Below are 14,700 nucleotides of genomic sequence, written 5' to 3' on the forward strand. Positions count from 1 at the left end.
GAGCAAAATAAGCCTAGATACTGTTTCTTGACTATCAACGCTTCCCCAGCTTCGCCGTTAGACAGCGGACCCTATCGAGTAACAGTTATTTCAAATAGGCAAACGGGTTTTATATATGCCACTACAGGATAAAAAAAATATTCAGTCCTGAGGTAACACGCGATCTAAGACCACGTACCATAAGTATCAGCAAACGATATCCATCCCTTTCCAGAATATGTCAACATGCACGTTTGTCAATTGTGGGGTGCGGGATTCCGCCAACAATCAGCCTATCCAGTCGGGGGAATTTCAAAAGGAAAACATTCGAAGTCATGCATAGAATGAATCAGCAGTTGAATGATAATTATGTAGGCTCATAGATAATGCTAGTAGTAGTATGAGGCATTTTATACATGCGACTGGACTAGTAGATGCCCAGGTGGCACATGTGCAGTATCCATGGATACCCCTCTTAAACTTGAAGATCGAAGGTTTCTAGAATTGCTATCAACCCTCTCCATATAGCAGTATATGTAGAAACCAGTGTTACGCAAGCTCCATGACATCATGTCGTACACATGGACAAGACCTCTGAAGCCACACTACATACGGCGTCAGTTGATCTCAGTTGACCTATTCACTTTGACTTATCCTAAGATACAGATGCAGTTAATTTGTCCCTTTGAGACCATACTGTACTAAAGTATGGTACAATTATAGGCAGCAGTATGTACACACAACCTTGGAAAGGTGTAGGCAAATTTATAGCCAAAGTTGTAGAAAAGGCGTAGAAAAAGATACAGGTAGAGGTAGTTTATGTTTAAGGTATCTACTTGGGGAGGACAATAGTATCTTTTGGGTGAACCATACAGTTTAGATCTGCCCCCAAAAAATGATGCGCCTTAAATTAAGTGTACATCACAAAAGTACAATGTAAGGTGTGAAACTGATATCGAATCATGACGACCACGGACTTTGGTCCTTGGGCTTTAATTAACTCCAGCGGCTACCGGACTTTAACATCCGCAGGTGCATGCTGACCGGTTATCTCACGGATGAGGTTTGCAGGAGGACTTAGCACCATGACCGAAAGCGGAATTAAGCGGATTCATTCCTCTATATCGACACTAAGTTCAGTATCCTCGGGAAGGAAACTGAAAATTAAATATGGCGAATTCTTATTTGTAATCGGCTATGGTCCTCCAGATGTCGTTATGGTGGGCTGCGGTGGGGATCGATGACGGGATCGAGGGGTATGAAGAACCATAAAGCTGGAGGGGTGCCCGCTGGTTCTTATCATCCTCTCACACTTCTTTCCTCAATTTATTTGGACCAATTCGCTGATTCGGGCTCTCCAAAATGGTCAAGGTTCTTCTCACTGGTATGGATTCCTCATTTCTCTCATGACCCACTGTTATGGATCTAACCATGTCCTTATCAAACAGGCGGCAGTGGCTTCATCGCTGCTCATATAGTAGAAATCCTTTTGCAGAATAAGTATGAAATGAGTCACACCAACGAATATACTCGGGTGCTAATACGAATAACAACCAGCTTTGATACTGTGGTGACTGTTCGATCGGAGGAGAAGGGCAAGCGCATTATTGATGCTCACCCCGACACACCCAAGGGAAAGCTTTCATATGTCATTGTCAAGGACGTTGCGGAGGATGGAGCTTTTGACGAGGTAATATCTTAAACCAATGGCTGATTTATAGCGCAATCGACATTAATCTGCTCCATAGGCTGTGAAATCAGACCCCCCATTTGACTACGTCCTCCACACGGCATCGCCTTTCCATTTTAATGTTGGTGACCCTGTTAAGGATTTCTTAGATCCCGCTATTAAGGGAACCACGGGAATTCTTAAGGCGATCAAAGCCCATGCTCCCTCCGTGAAGCGTGTTGTAATCACATCATCCTTTGCCGCGATTATCAACAGCAAACAGCACCCGAAGCTCTATAACGAAACAGTGTGGAATCCCATCCTCTGGGAGGAAGCCCTGGATCATGCTAATGTCTACCGAGGCAGTAAAGTAAGAATTATTGTCTTCGATCTCAGAATTTAAATTAAATATACTGACCTATATACTTCTTAGACTTTCGCCGAGAAAGCGGCCTGGGACTTTGTTGAGAAAGAAAAGCCCAACTTTGATATTTCCACTATTAATCCACCACTGGTTCTGGGACCAATCGTTCACTATTTGAATTCTCTGGATTCACTCAACACCTCCAACCAACGAGTACGAGACCTGATCCAGGGTAAATTCAAAGAGTCACTTCCACCAACCGGCACCTTTATCTGGGTCGATGTGCGTGATGTTGCATTAGCACATGTTCAGGCAATCAAAGTTCGGGGAGCAGGTGGCCAGCGATTCTTTGTTGTCGCAGATTACTTTTCCAACAAGAAGATCGCTGATACTATTCGAGAGACACACCCTCAGCTGGAATCAAAGCTACCTCCTGCAGATGTGGCGGACGACTTTCCCGGTAATATCTTCCAGATTGATAACAGCAATTCCAGACAGATTCTGGGAATCGAGTATAAGCCTTTTAAGGAGACAATCTCGGACACAGTCGATTCTTTGTTAGAAGTTGGTGCTTAGTTATATACTAGTATTTGTGTGACTTATATGATTGATTACATAACAACCCTTTTGAATCAATGTTGAAAATAAATATATCTAACTAATTTGGCTCGGAATCTGTAGAGGAGACCCTTGAATTTGTGATGTAGGCCGCGAGAAACTCAAGTAATTTAAAAAAAAGACACTCGTGCAAAGAATTCCTTGGAGGCGCAGCTTTCTTGGAATCGATAAAAGAATACCGAAGGATGGCCATGAATCACGAAAGAAAAACAATGTTAGATCTATGTATCCAAACTTAATTTTTGTTACAAAGAAATCTTTTTGCTTTTGCGAAAGCAGTATCCTATCAATTGCATGGCATGGATGTAGGATACTACGTAGATGTTGATCCACGGTGGAGCCCATAATAGCGGAACTGCGCTTTTGGGTATTGTAATCTACCGTAGATCCGTGTCCGCAAGACAACTTTTCTTTGCGCGACCCCAAGGTCCGTTAAGCTCCGCAATATCGTGGCATTGAGCAAATATGGCGGCCGTCAGGGTTTCGCCAACGGCAAATCTTCTACGGAAGTCCCGTTTATTTGCGCTTCCTCAAGCTTTGCAACCGCCACAGGATCCGCCATCCTCAAAGACCGTATTCGAGTCGGCAACAGCAACACTCCCTCACCCCATCCGAGCCTCCATCGTCACACCTCCTAAGTCCCTCGCTCGAGGCGATTGGGGATTGAAACGTTCTTTACCGGCTAAGTCGACCTCGGAGAAATCATCGAGACCCGTTGTTCGAGTCCAAGCGCTGGACACCTACGAGCATGTCACCGACTTCGAATCCGCAGCCGATCACACGATGACTTTGGAGAAGTTCCAAGAGCTACACATGCCCATGTCTCTTCCTACTAAGATGAACTACGCTTCCAGCATTGTCCCACGTCATCAAAGTCCCTTCGATGCCCATGTCGATAACACAGAGACTAGCAAGACTCTCTCCGAGCCTGGCGCCAAACAATATAGACATTCTGGACCTTGGTTGTCTGGATTGAGTCAAGTAGAGTTCGACGCCTATTTGAAGACGATTCGTCGCGATAAGCCTGAATTATTGCAGAAGTTGCGTGAACGATTCGAAGCCAAGCGTTTTGCTGAAGCCCGGAAGCAGGCCCAGGACAAGGGCGAGGATCTCGAGAACCTGAAGCCAACCAAGGTCACTGATGCAGAGTTCCAAACATATATCAAGTCTCTACGAGCTGATCCATTCTCCATGGGTCCCGTCATTTTCGAACTGCTGGATCTTCCTTCCTCCCCTGCTGTGCCCAGCGAACGCATTGGCACTCAATACTTCCAGTCACCCGGCACCAAGATGTCTGCAACTGAATATGCCGTGACCGGCCCACCGAAGACACATCCCTCCGCCGGTCTCTCCTACGCCCGATCCCACGCTCTGACATACAACCACCCCAAGTATGGTCCTCAGATCTACCAGCGCCCCGTGCAGGCACGTATTCTGCGACCAAAGGGCCGCTTCAAGGGACGAATTTCCAAGGCCATTGCCGGTGTTGGTGGTGTGGCTATTGAGGATCTCAACGCCATGTCTTTCTCCGACCAGGGCACACCAGCTGGCATGGGCTACTTTGACGCAACCATCGAGGGAGGTGGCAAGTACTGGGTCAACCCCATTCGCGCTGCTGTTGACTCGGAGGGCCGAATCCGCATGTCCACTTTCCGCGCTAGTGCCAGCTCAAAGGCACCATATGGCATTGAAGAATACAGGAAGCCAGGAACTACCAGCATTACAGATGCTGCCCGCCGTGACGCTATTGCTGTTCCGCGATTGGACAGAGATCTCAAAGCGGCGCGCTTCAAGGGCGGCCGCCAAGGTCGGCAAAAGCAGCCCTCGCAGAGCACTGATGAGGTTGCTCGTAACCTTGTTGAGAGCCTTGGAAACTAGACCAATATTTCGATTTGGGGAACTCAGGCGGAGCGAGATTTCAGCGATTTGTACGAATAGACCTGGTACTTTTGTAAAGCTACTCTTATCTTCATTTTTAAACATGTGATATAAACTCGATGCATCAATCGTACGTTATTTGAATTCAATGGCATATGTATATTGTGAAATTTCACGTATCCAATCTCAGCACCATGCTCATGTATCCACACTTCATATCATGTTCAAAAAGTAACTTGAATACTCTTGACTGTTACAGTGGAGCCATTGCCAACCTCAAGCTGATAAGTTACTAGCTCCGGTTATAACAACTCATGTAAGGTAAGTTACTTGACCGATGATATGCATAGAGTTCTCACTACATGAATTTTGGGACTAGCTTGTTCAGTTATCCCTTCATCGTCTGTACTTAAAATTTGTGACAAGACACCTTGTTCTGTATGTAGCCATTTTTGAGATGTTGATACCTGAGGCAGCAGCTCAGCAATATGACATAATCAACCCGATCATTCACGTGATCTAGGGCTGTCCTAGGGCATGGATCCACATCACACAAGCGAAATCCAACCGCCGGGTCTTATCCAAAACCTCTGATATCGCGAACTATTTCCTGCTTTCTTCGAACATCCCTCCAGCCGACAACAAACTGCCAAAATGGGTCGCGTACGTACTAAGACCGTCAAGCGCTCTGCCAGTTTGTACCCCTATCTCCGCATATCTGGCAAAAACAGTCTCTAACATGTTATACAGAGGTCATCATTGAGCGCTACTACCCCAAGCTCACCCTGGACTTCGAGACCAACAAGCGCATTTGCGATGAGATGTTAGTACCCAAAACCGCATGAGAAACGGCAAAATCAAACATACTAACGCATTGAAATAGCGCCATCATTGCCTCCAAGCGCCTGCGCAACAAGATCGCCGGTTACACCACTCACCTGATGAAGCGTATCCAGCGTGGTCCCGTCCGCGGTATCTCCTTCAAGCTTCAGGAGGAGGAGCGTGAGCGCAAGGATCAGTACGTCCCCGAGGTCTCTGCTCTGGATGTCTCCCAGACCGAGTCCGGCCAGCTCGACGTTGACGCCGACACCAAGGACCTGCTCAAGAACCTTGGCGTAAGTTTTTTACCCTATACCACATACTACATGCTATATGTACTTGGGATGTCGTTTACTAACTTTATTCAATGAACAGTTCGACAGCCTCAAGGTCAACCTTGTCACCGTCTCCCAGCAGCAGCAGGCCGAGCGTCCCCGCCGCTTCGGTCCCCGCTAAATTCAGCATTTTGGATAATCTCAAAAGCGCTGTTTTCAGTTCGGTCGACTCGCCCGGCTCCGGCTACCGCCACCGCCCATACTTGTTCTGGCTGGCTTTGTTTCCCCGGCTCTTAGTCTGAGAATGGAGGCTATCTATGGATGAGAATGAAAAAAGAAATGTTCCAATGACAAAGGTGTCGCTGATTCCTCTGGATGATGCTTGATTGCCAATATTTGTTCCTCGTGTTCTAGCGCCTGTGGATTATGTCCTAGGTTGAACTGCGTAGGGGTTTTTGGATCTCTTCGAGACAGACCCGGACCTACATCTATCGTCGATGCTATGCTCATGTACTGGTTTCATTGAGACTAAGTATTGTGCAGCTCAAGCTCGAAACTATGATATGTGGTCATTGTAGACTTGGATTCATGCTCTCGTATGCAGTACGTGTTTCCAGGGTATTTATGAGTAGAAAAGCAGGCAGAACCATTGTAAAAATGCCGAAAACGCCAACGATGCCATAACTTGAGTGTCATGATGAAATTAGATTTGATCAAGCAAATCGCCTTCATCCTCTGGATGCTGATCCTCAGCAGAGCGTTTATCCCTCTGTCCCTGTGGAACGTATCCCTCAATGGAACCTCCCATTGCATCTTCCGGTCGCAATCGTGGAGCAGAAGCAGAAGCAGAAGATTCGGGACCATATTCCTTCTCCTTGATAGTCACTTCAACCCTTCCATCACGAATAGCAGGTGCATTATCACCACGCTCCATAGCAAGATCTCGTGAACGCTGTGGGTCTTGAATCTTCAAGTCCTTTATGCCCGCAGCCACTGCTGCCGCCGAAGAGCTCTCACCCTGTGACTGTTGTGCCCGTGGCTGGTTCTCTCGTCTAGCCCTCGCTTCTTCCAACAAGAGAATATTCAAAACACTCATATCATCAGCTCGTCTCTCCCAAACCGGCTCCTCAGCCAACTGAACTCGAATAAACAGCGCTCGCTCCGCACATTCATCCGAGCACCATTTCTCCAACTTCTCCCTCGATATAATATCCATGCTCCTTCCCCTCCCACCAGGTCCACTCCCTTTAGCTCCGTATTTAAAATGAAACGTTTGGCCTTGACCCTTCGCATTAGCGACCGCCTTCCTATTCTCGCGCGGACAAAGCCCATAACCACATAGATTCTCATAATTTCGTTCAGTAATGTAATTATCATAATCGGTTGGTCGAAAGGCAGTCAGAGCCGATTTGAAGATTTGTACATCTTCTGTAGAGGGTGCGGCGGGGTCTGCAGAGGAGTCCGCTGGGAGAGCGAGAAGTTCAACAGTGCGGTCTAGGATCATTCCCTCGGCGTCTTTTTGGGCCTGGATCTGGTGGGCATGTTGGAGAGCGATTCCGAGATGATGTGGGGTTGCTTTTGGCCTGCCTTGGAGATATTTTTCTTGTTCTGCTTGGGAGGGGGAGAGGTATGTATTTGTGTCTGTTTGTGGTTGTTCGGCGTTGACTGCGGCGTATGCTGAGGGGAGGGAGGTTTTGAGGGCGGACTTGGAGGGGCCTTGGGATGGGGCCATGGTGAATGTGTAGGTGTAGATACAGTTCTGATTTGGTGGAGATTTGTTTTTCTGTATGGGGTGTTGTTTGCCACGGAGGGGAGAGGTGAGGAAGGAAGAAGATAATAGAGAGAGAGGAAGCACCCAGAGTTTGTCGGTGGTTTTTATGGTTTTTATGGTTTGCGGGTCTTTGCTTGTTCCAGATAAAAAAAAGAAAAAAAAGACCGATTTCTAATAGGTACAGGACACAACGAATAAACCAAATAATGGGAAAAATAAATAGTATATCACCAATCAGAACTTTGACAGTTCACCCCGGGGCAAATCAATATTAGTTTTCTGTGATTATGCATCTATATTGATCCAATAATGACCAGCTGCGTCATGCCTGTGTATTAGAGTTACCGTACGCAAAGCAGAGCCAGTTGACGTACTCGGAGCTATCAATACTTGCTTCAATGTTGTATTCATAGAATAAAGCTTCTCAGAGGCTGCATGCATGACCACGTAGGTTGACAAGTCATGAGATCCTTCAGATGATACTTGCCAGTATTTACAGTGACTCCGTACCTTGGTTTATTGATTCCTGTTAGCCGCTGATCTCAGTGGAGCCTGTTCCCTCATCCCGCTAAGTGACGACCACACCTCACCTTCCTTTCCCACCCCATGTTTCTTTCTCCTCTTACCTAGGTAAATCATTCTTGAGGATTGAGTTTCCCATATCAGTTCGATTTGAAGTGATAGTTTCCCATCGATTATCTTGGACACACCGTGAGTTCCATTTACAGACCCGCCCTCATTCTCCAACATTGGACCTTCCCTACACTGCCCCCCTCATCTCCTACTCCCCTAGGCACCAGTTAGATCATCCCACCGCTGACCGACTCTCCGGTCTCCAGGCAAATCTGCCCTCCTTTAATAACTCAACGTTCGGACTACTGCATGCTGCAAGTTACTTGAGCTGGTGCTCGGTCCTGTACATTTCTTTCTTCACCCTGATTTCCCTTACACACTTGTCGTTTAGCGTCTCTTAAAGCCACCCCTCCCGCCTCGCCGATCGTGGGTGTGTCTCGACTTGCCAGATGTCCAACCCGCCTTTTACGGTTCGAGCGGTCTTCGAGTATGCTTCGGGCCACGATGACGACCTAAGCTTCCCAATCGGTCAAGTTATTACTGTGACCGAGGAAGAGGATGCCGAATGGTACTGCGGTGCATATACAGACGGATCGGGGGCCAAACAAGAAGGTATCTTCCCAAAGAACTTCGTTGAGAAATACGACCCGCCCGCACCTCCTCGTCCGACTCGTCCGACCAGACCGAAGAAGGAATCCGAGCCTGCGCCGCCGCCAGTCGAACCTACTCCGGTTGTGGAGAGTCCAATTCAACCAGAACCCGAAGTTACTGCGCCGCCTGCAGAGGAAGAGCCCGAGCCAGTTCCCCAACAACCGCCAACTCCTCAGTCTCCGTTATTGGCTTCAAGTCCTACAGCTTCCGCAATTCCGTCCTCTCCTCCTCAGCCTGCTCCGGTTTCTGCCCCTGCCCCTGCTCCGGCAGCCCCAGCCCCGCCCCCGACCAAGGCATCTACAAAGCCCCCACCTCCGGCTGTAGCAGATAAACCCTCCGGAAACTCATTCAAAGATCGAATTGCCGCGTTTAATAAATCTGCGGCGCCAGTTGCTCCGATCAAGCCTGGTGGCCAGCAGTCATCTTCTTTCGTGAAGAAGCAATTCGTTGCCCCGCCCCCGAGTAAGGACTTCTACGTGGCCCCGCCAAGTCAGCCTGCCACCAAGATTTACAAAAGAGAGGAAGACCCGGAGGTCCAGGAGCAACTTTCCCGCGAACCGCCCGTTTCGGAAACCCGAGCACCACCACCTGCACTCCCTGTACAGGAGTCGGAAGAAGGTGCGGAGGATCAGCCTAAACCTACCAGTCTCAAGGACCGTATTGCACTTCTCCAGAAGCAGCAACTAGAACAGGCTCAGCGCCATGCGGATGCTGCTCAGAAGAAGGAGAAACCGAAGCCACCTAAGAAGACCGTTGAGCGGCCAGTGGAACCTGCTCCAGTTGACGAGGAACGAGATGAGCTACTGGAGGCTTCCCCCATTGAGCCTCCCTCGGCTCCGCGGGACCCAAGTGTGGATACACTGAGAGGCAAAGCTCCCCCGGTTCAGCCTCCGCCGTTTTCCCCACAGGAGGAGATCGCTAGTGAATCTAACGATGCTGATTATTCTGCTGCTGCGGACTCCGAGGATGCCGGTGAGACTTCTACTAGCAGAGATGATGAAGATGAACGTCCGCGCCAGCCTCCAGCACCACCGGCCCGCACCGTTGAGCAGAAGAACGAGCTAGAGGATTCCGAGGAGGAAGAGAGAGAACAGGAAGGAAAGGACGAGGAGGAGGAGGGGGAGGAGGAGGAGGAAATGGACCCTGAAGTTAGACACAAGATGGAGCTTCGTGCGAGAATGGCGAAGATGAGTGGCGGCATGGGTATGATGGGTCTCTTCGGTCCAGGAGGCGGTTTACCTGGCATGGGCGGTCCTCCTCCAGCTCGCAAGCCCAAGACTCCTGGAGAGTCTGAGAAGAAACTTGCTGAGCCTGAGCCAAGTAGCCCTACCGGTGCTCCTCCAGTTCAAATGATTCCTCTCCCTGGAATGAATTTGAACACCAAGCCAGCTCCGCCTACAAATGTTGAAAAGGAGGAGGAAGAGCCAGAAACGACTCCTGTCAGTGAACAGCATGCTCCACAAGAAGTACCGGATGTCGAGGAAGTTGTTCATGAGGCTCCCCCACGTTCATCAACTGACCGAGCTCCCCCTGTTCCACCTAGCCGTGGTAAGTTATTTCTTCACTGCCCGAAATCTAAAGACCTTAACTAACATTTGTTAGAACGAGCAGTCCCCGCCCCTCCTCTAGAAACCCGGCCTGTTCCTCAAAGAGTCCCTACCGATTTGGGCTCTCCTCCGCCAGTTCCTGGAGGTAAGTTTTTTCATGGCAAATCCAATACATTTTCCCCCGGAAGATTATACTAACAAACCAACAAATAGGACGGCCTGTTCCTCCGCCACCAAGGCCACCGGTAGTTGATCAGGGCGATGAGTCTGACGACGAATTGTCTGTGCACGCAAAGGATCTATCACTAGATTCTAAAGACGTAGAAGCGCCCGCCCCCGCCATTCCTGATCATCTTGATTCTCGTCGCTCTTCAACCTATGAAACCCCGCCCCCTGCACCTCCAGCATCGAATGCCGAAAGGAGAGCTAGTCGTGCTCCACCTCCGGTCCCATCAAACCCACCTGTGCCACCTGCGCAAAGCCGCGCTCCACCTCCACCTCCTCCAAACCAGCCACGCCGCCGTTCAACCGCAGATAGTCGGACTAGTGCTCTTTCTGCCCCCCGTCAGGCTGGTGAAGAAGCTGAAGGAGAGGTCACAGAGTATGATGGAGATTACGATACTGATATCGCATCTGGTGCCACGCATAAAGATGCGCTGAGAGCTCACGAGCGCGATTCCAGCTTCGACGAGGGCACAATCACCGATGACTATTCTCTTCAATCTCCTCGGAGCCCCCCAGCATCCCGGGGTCCTCCACCACTTCCACCAACTGCTGCCCCCAGAGCAGTTCCGCCACTTCCCCCCTCCCAACCTCCCCACAGGCCTTCTATTGATACACCTCGGGGACCGCCTCCACCTCCACCGGGTAGAGAGCCTCCACGCGATGATAATGGTGATGATGATGAAGAGTATGATCCTTTTAACTACGCTGACCCTCGTCACGGTTTGTATTCTCCGCCGGCCCCTCCCAGTGGACGCCCAGAGGTCCCACCTCCTATGCCACCGCAGTCAGCAAATGAAAGATACGATGACTTGTACGATGAATCTCCAGTGCAAAGCCCGTCAAATGAGGCACCGCCACCCGTTCCAAAGCATGAGAAGCGTGCATCTCTTGCCCCAATGCCTCCCCAAAGCCAGGCCCCACCTATGCCATCGCCTTCTGCAAGCCGCAGTGGGCGACCTTCCATGGACATGATGAGAGGCTCATCTAATCTTCGACGATCTATGGATGTATCTCGCCCCTCCATTGACCAAGGCTACATTGCTACAGACGTGGACTTTGCGGAGAGCACTCTTTGGTGGACTCAACCCAACACCGTGCCCCCCTCACTCCAAAATCGCCCAGACGTCCTGTACGAGACTGAGGAGAGTTCTTCCACGAAGCGAGGTGGAAAGACAACCATATCCAAAGACATTTATATTCTCTTCATAGATTATTCGCAGACTGTTATAGCGGTTCAGTTCGACTCTAAGAACCCTGCCGATGTCTCCCTTGAGCAACGTCAGGAGTCGCCTCCACTCCAGCCTCGTCAAGATCAACTGGAGCAAGCACATAATCAAATCGGTACACGAATCGCTGAGTCAGTGACATCTTTCCAAAACTCCACAGTTGGAGATGGCACCCCCTTAGCTCTTGTTCAACATCTGCTCAACCCACTGAGTGATGCATTGCTCCCTGTTGGCAGCCGGGCATATGGCGCTTTGGTTTACTCCAATCTGGCCAACGCATCCGTTTCGCAGAATGATGAAATTCGTGCCGGTGATATTGTGAGCTTCCGAAATGCTCGCTTCCAGGGCCACCGCGGTACTATGCACCAGAAGTACAGTGCCGAGGTAGGCAAGCCTGATCACGTTGGTGTTGTTGTCGATTGGGACGGTACCAAGAAGAAGATCCGGGCCTGGGAACAAGGACGAGAGAGCAAGAAGGTCAAAATGGAGAGCTTCAAACTGAATGACATGCGCAGTGGCGAGTGCAAAGTCTGGCGAGTGATGCCTCGAAGCTGGGTTGGTTGGGAAAGCAACAAATAAGCCTGGAGTCATACATGCCACCCCCTGTGCCTACCAATGCCTCCTTTCTGCGTCATTTAGATCTGTTGGATTTGTGTACGAGTGTATCTTGGCACCTTTTTACTCTCTTCTTGTGTTTTGTGCCCCAATTTCTCTCTTTCTCTCTCTCTACATCATCCCTTCTCCACCTTTCACCCATCCTGCTTATGTGTTAATGAGGAAGACACAGGATGGTAACCCATTTTTCTTGCCTTGGACAATTGAGCGAGCGTGTACCCTCTTTCTTCGCCTTCCGTCGTTGTCCAGCAGATCCTGCATGATGAAATGTGTTTTTGCTTGTTATGACCTTTTCTATTTTACTCTCCATTATATGTACCTATTTGCAATGTATTCATTTTGATTCCATTGAAGCAAAAGCTCTAAAACTTATTTTCACCTGCAGGGACGTATAGTAGTTGTACAAAGTAGGCAATAATTGCAGCCTTAGAAATTAGGCATTAAATCACATGATATAGATTTCTGCCTCAGGCCAGAATTGCACCTTCCCCATCGAGCAATCAGTTCTCGATCTCCAGCCTCCAACTTCTTTCTTTCTACCAACTCGATACCCCCCATATAATCGCCAAGATGGGTGGCGATCTGAATTTGAAGAAGTAGGCATCCATCTCCATCCCCTCTCAATACCACCCGAAACAAACTCAGAAAGAGCACTCACTAACTCCACTTCACTTCTAACAGATCATGGCACCCCTCCCTCCTCAAGAACCAAGAGCGTGTCTGGTCGCAAGAACAGAAAGCCCTAGATGAGCGCAAAAAAGTCGAACAACTGCGCCGCGAGCGCGAAGAAGAGCGCCAAATCCAAGAACTCCAGAACCTCCAAGAAGCCTCCGGAAAAGCAAAGCAGCATAACCGCGTCGACTGGATGTATCAAGCCCCCTCAAGCGCGACAGGACACTACACCGAAGAAATGGAGGGTTACCTGCTTGGCAAGCGACGGATTGATGGAATATTATTGAAGAAGGATACGGATACGCAGAAGCTTGAGAAGGGCGCGGATTTAGTTGGGGCTAATGCGGCGCAGGCGGCTAGCCAGGGACCTTCTATTGGGTCGGCGAGGGATACTATGAGTAAGGTCATGGCTGATCCGTTGCTGGAGATTAAGAAGCGGGAACAGGCTGCTTATGAGAACATGGTTAAGGAGACCGTTAAGAAGAAGGAGAGGGAGGAGAGGAGGAGTGGGGGGAGCGGAAGGGATCGCGATCATGATCGTGAACGGAGACATCGCGAGCATGATTCGAAGAGAAGACGGTATAGTGATGAGGGGGAGGAGAGAAGACATCGCTCGCATCGTCATCGATCTAGATCACCTGTTGTTGAGGGGGAGAGGTCCTCGCGTAGACATCGCAGTGAGAGAGACCTTGAAAACGATCGTCCCCGACGAGAGGAGAGAGAATCACACCGACGCCGTGATGACAATACGAGTCGTCGAGATGATCGGGACCGAGAGCGAGAGCGTCGCGACTATCGCGAAAAAAGAGATTCATACTCCACCCGCCGAGACCGCGATAATAGAGACAGACGCGACCGCGATCGAGATGATAAAGAGCGCGCACGATCTCCCCGACGAGAAGAGGAGCGCCGACGCAGCCGCTCTCCGCGCCCAAGTTCCGAGCGTAATGACCGTGCTCCCAGTCAAACAAATGCGCGCGACTACTCTCGACGCGAAAATCATGTCATTCATCAAACCCGCCGCGAGCCGTTTAATCGCCCATCTCGTCCTGCACCTTCACAGCCAAAGGCTGATCCTAACGCTCTAGAAGAAGAGAGAGCTCGCAAGCTAGCTGAGATGCAATCGAATGCTACCGAACTACAAACAGACCGAGTGCAGCGCATCAATGAAATTACCGAGAAGGAAGAAGCTGAGAAGGAATCTGATGATAAGCTACGTTCTGATCGTGGTGCATTCATGTCTGGTGTGCACAAGCGTGCGCAAGAAGATAGTCTTGATGAGCGTATTCGGCGCAGTCGTGGTGGATTGTCTAAGATGGATGATGAATAAGGTATTTTATTTTCAAGTCTTGTAAGGCTTTTTAAGCATTTGTTTTCTTTTTACTGTACTTTCTTTTTGGTTCGGGGTTTTTTTATACATTATGTATTTATTACATTTCAATATCCTCTTAGCGTTGATATCCAATTTGAAGTCATGACCTTGGCATGAGATGGATGCTTATATTTAACTAAATCACCGCATATTCCGTTTGAATTGGGGATTGATCTCGAGACTCAGGATTGTCCATTCCTGTCTTGCATGGCATTCTGCATGTGCAGTCTCACAAAACCCATCACTTCTCTTTCGTCACAATTGTTTAGACTTGTGTCGCGAGCAGCCTCCATTTCGGTTTGGGCTGGAGTGACCGAATCCTTATGCACATTTACATCCTCCCCCAAGGTAGCAAAGTCACTTGTCGACAATGACAACTCCCCGCTGTTCCTCGCGTTTTGTTTCGAGCCCTCTGGGAGGATTCCGTAACATTTGCTGAGACGCTC

General features: G+C 49.3%; 6 protein-coding genes across 6 annotated transcripts; 5 read left to right on the forward strand and 1 right to left on the reverse strand.

The window, feature by feature from the left end:
- Window positions 1-1,341: 1,341 nt before the first annotated feature.
- N7478_008174 (SDR family oxidoreductase) lies at window positions 1,342-2,588 on the forward strand (the record flags this gene model as incomplete). Its single annotated transcript, XM_056924388.1, has 5 exons — window positions 1,342-1,363; window positions 1,428-1,479; window positions 1,537-1,669; window positions 1,728-2,018; window positions 2,082-2,588. 5 exons carry the CDS (start codon window positions 1,342-1,344, stop codon window positions 2,586-2,588), a joined length of 1,005 nt encoding a protein of 334 aa, XP_056777114.1.
- A 507-nt stretch (window positions 2,589-3,095) lies between these two features.
- On the forward strand, window positions 3,096-4,508 carry N7478_008175 (mitochondrial 37S ribosomal protein bS1m; the record flags this gene model as incomplete). The annotated part of the gene is made up of 1 exon (XM_056924389.1): window positions 3,096-4,508. The coding sequence occupies one exon, from the start codon at window positions 3,096-3,098 to the stop codon at window positions 4,506-4,508; it is 1,413 nt and encodes a 470-aa protein (XP_056777115.1).
- A 654-nt stretch (window positions 4,509-5,162) lies between these two features.
- Window positions 5,163-5,783, forward strand: N7478_008176 (40S ribosomal protein eS17; the record flags this gene model as incomplete). The annotated part of the gene is made up of 4 exons (XM_056924390.1): window positions 5,163-5,202; window positions 5,259-5,331; window positions 5,392-5,623; window positions 5,703-5,783. The coding sequence occupies 4 exons, from the start codon at window positions 5,163-5,165 to the stop codon at window positions 5,781-5,783; spliced, it is 426 nt and encodes a 141-aa protein (XP_056777116.1).
- Window positions 5,784-6,305: 522 nt separating this feature from the next.
- On the reverse strand, window positions 6,306-7,334 carry N7478_008177 (Rtr1/RPAP2 family protein phosphatase; the record flags this gene model as incomplete). Its single annotated transcript, XM_056924391.1, has 1 exon — window positions 6,306-7,334. The coding sequence occupies one exon, from the start codon at window positions 7,332-7,334 to the stop codon at window positions 6,306-6,308; it is 1,029 nt and encodes a 342-aa protein (XP_056777117.1).
- Window positions 7,335-8,395: 1,061 nt separating this feature from the next.
- N7478_008178 (SH3 domain protein) lies at window positions 8,396-12,174 on the forward strand (the record flags this gene model as incomplete). Its single annotated transcript, XM_056924392.1, has 3 exons — window positions 8,396-10,145; window positions 10,200-10,289; window positions 10,358-12,174. The coding sequence occupies 3 exons, from the start codon at window positions 8,396-8,398 to the stop codon at window positions 12,172-12,174; spliced, it is 3,657 nt and encodes a 1,218-aa protein (XP_056777118.1).
- Window positions 12,175-12,780: 606 nt separating this feature from the next.
- cwc25 (U2-type spliceosomal complex subunit CWC25) lies at window positions 12,781-14,212 on the forward strand (the record flags this gene model as incomplete). Its single annotated transcript, XM_056924393.1, has 2 exons — window positions 12,781-12,806; window positions 12,892-14,212. The coding sequence occupies 2 exons, from the start codon at window positions 12,781-12,783 to the stop codon at window positions 14,210-14,212; spliced, it is 1,347 nt and encodes a 448-aa protein (XP_056777119.1).
- Between the last annotated feature and the right edge of the window lie 488 nt (window positions 14,213-14,700).

This window comes from Penicillium angulare, assembly GCF_028827245.1.
Source record: "Penicillium angulare strain IBT 27051 chromosome Unknown utg000005l_segment0_segment0, whole genome shotgun sequence".
Taxonomy (NCBI): Eukaryota; Fungi; Ascomycota; class Eurotiomycetes; order Eurotiales; family Aspergillaceae; genus Penicillium; species Penicillium angulare.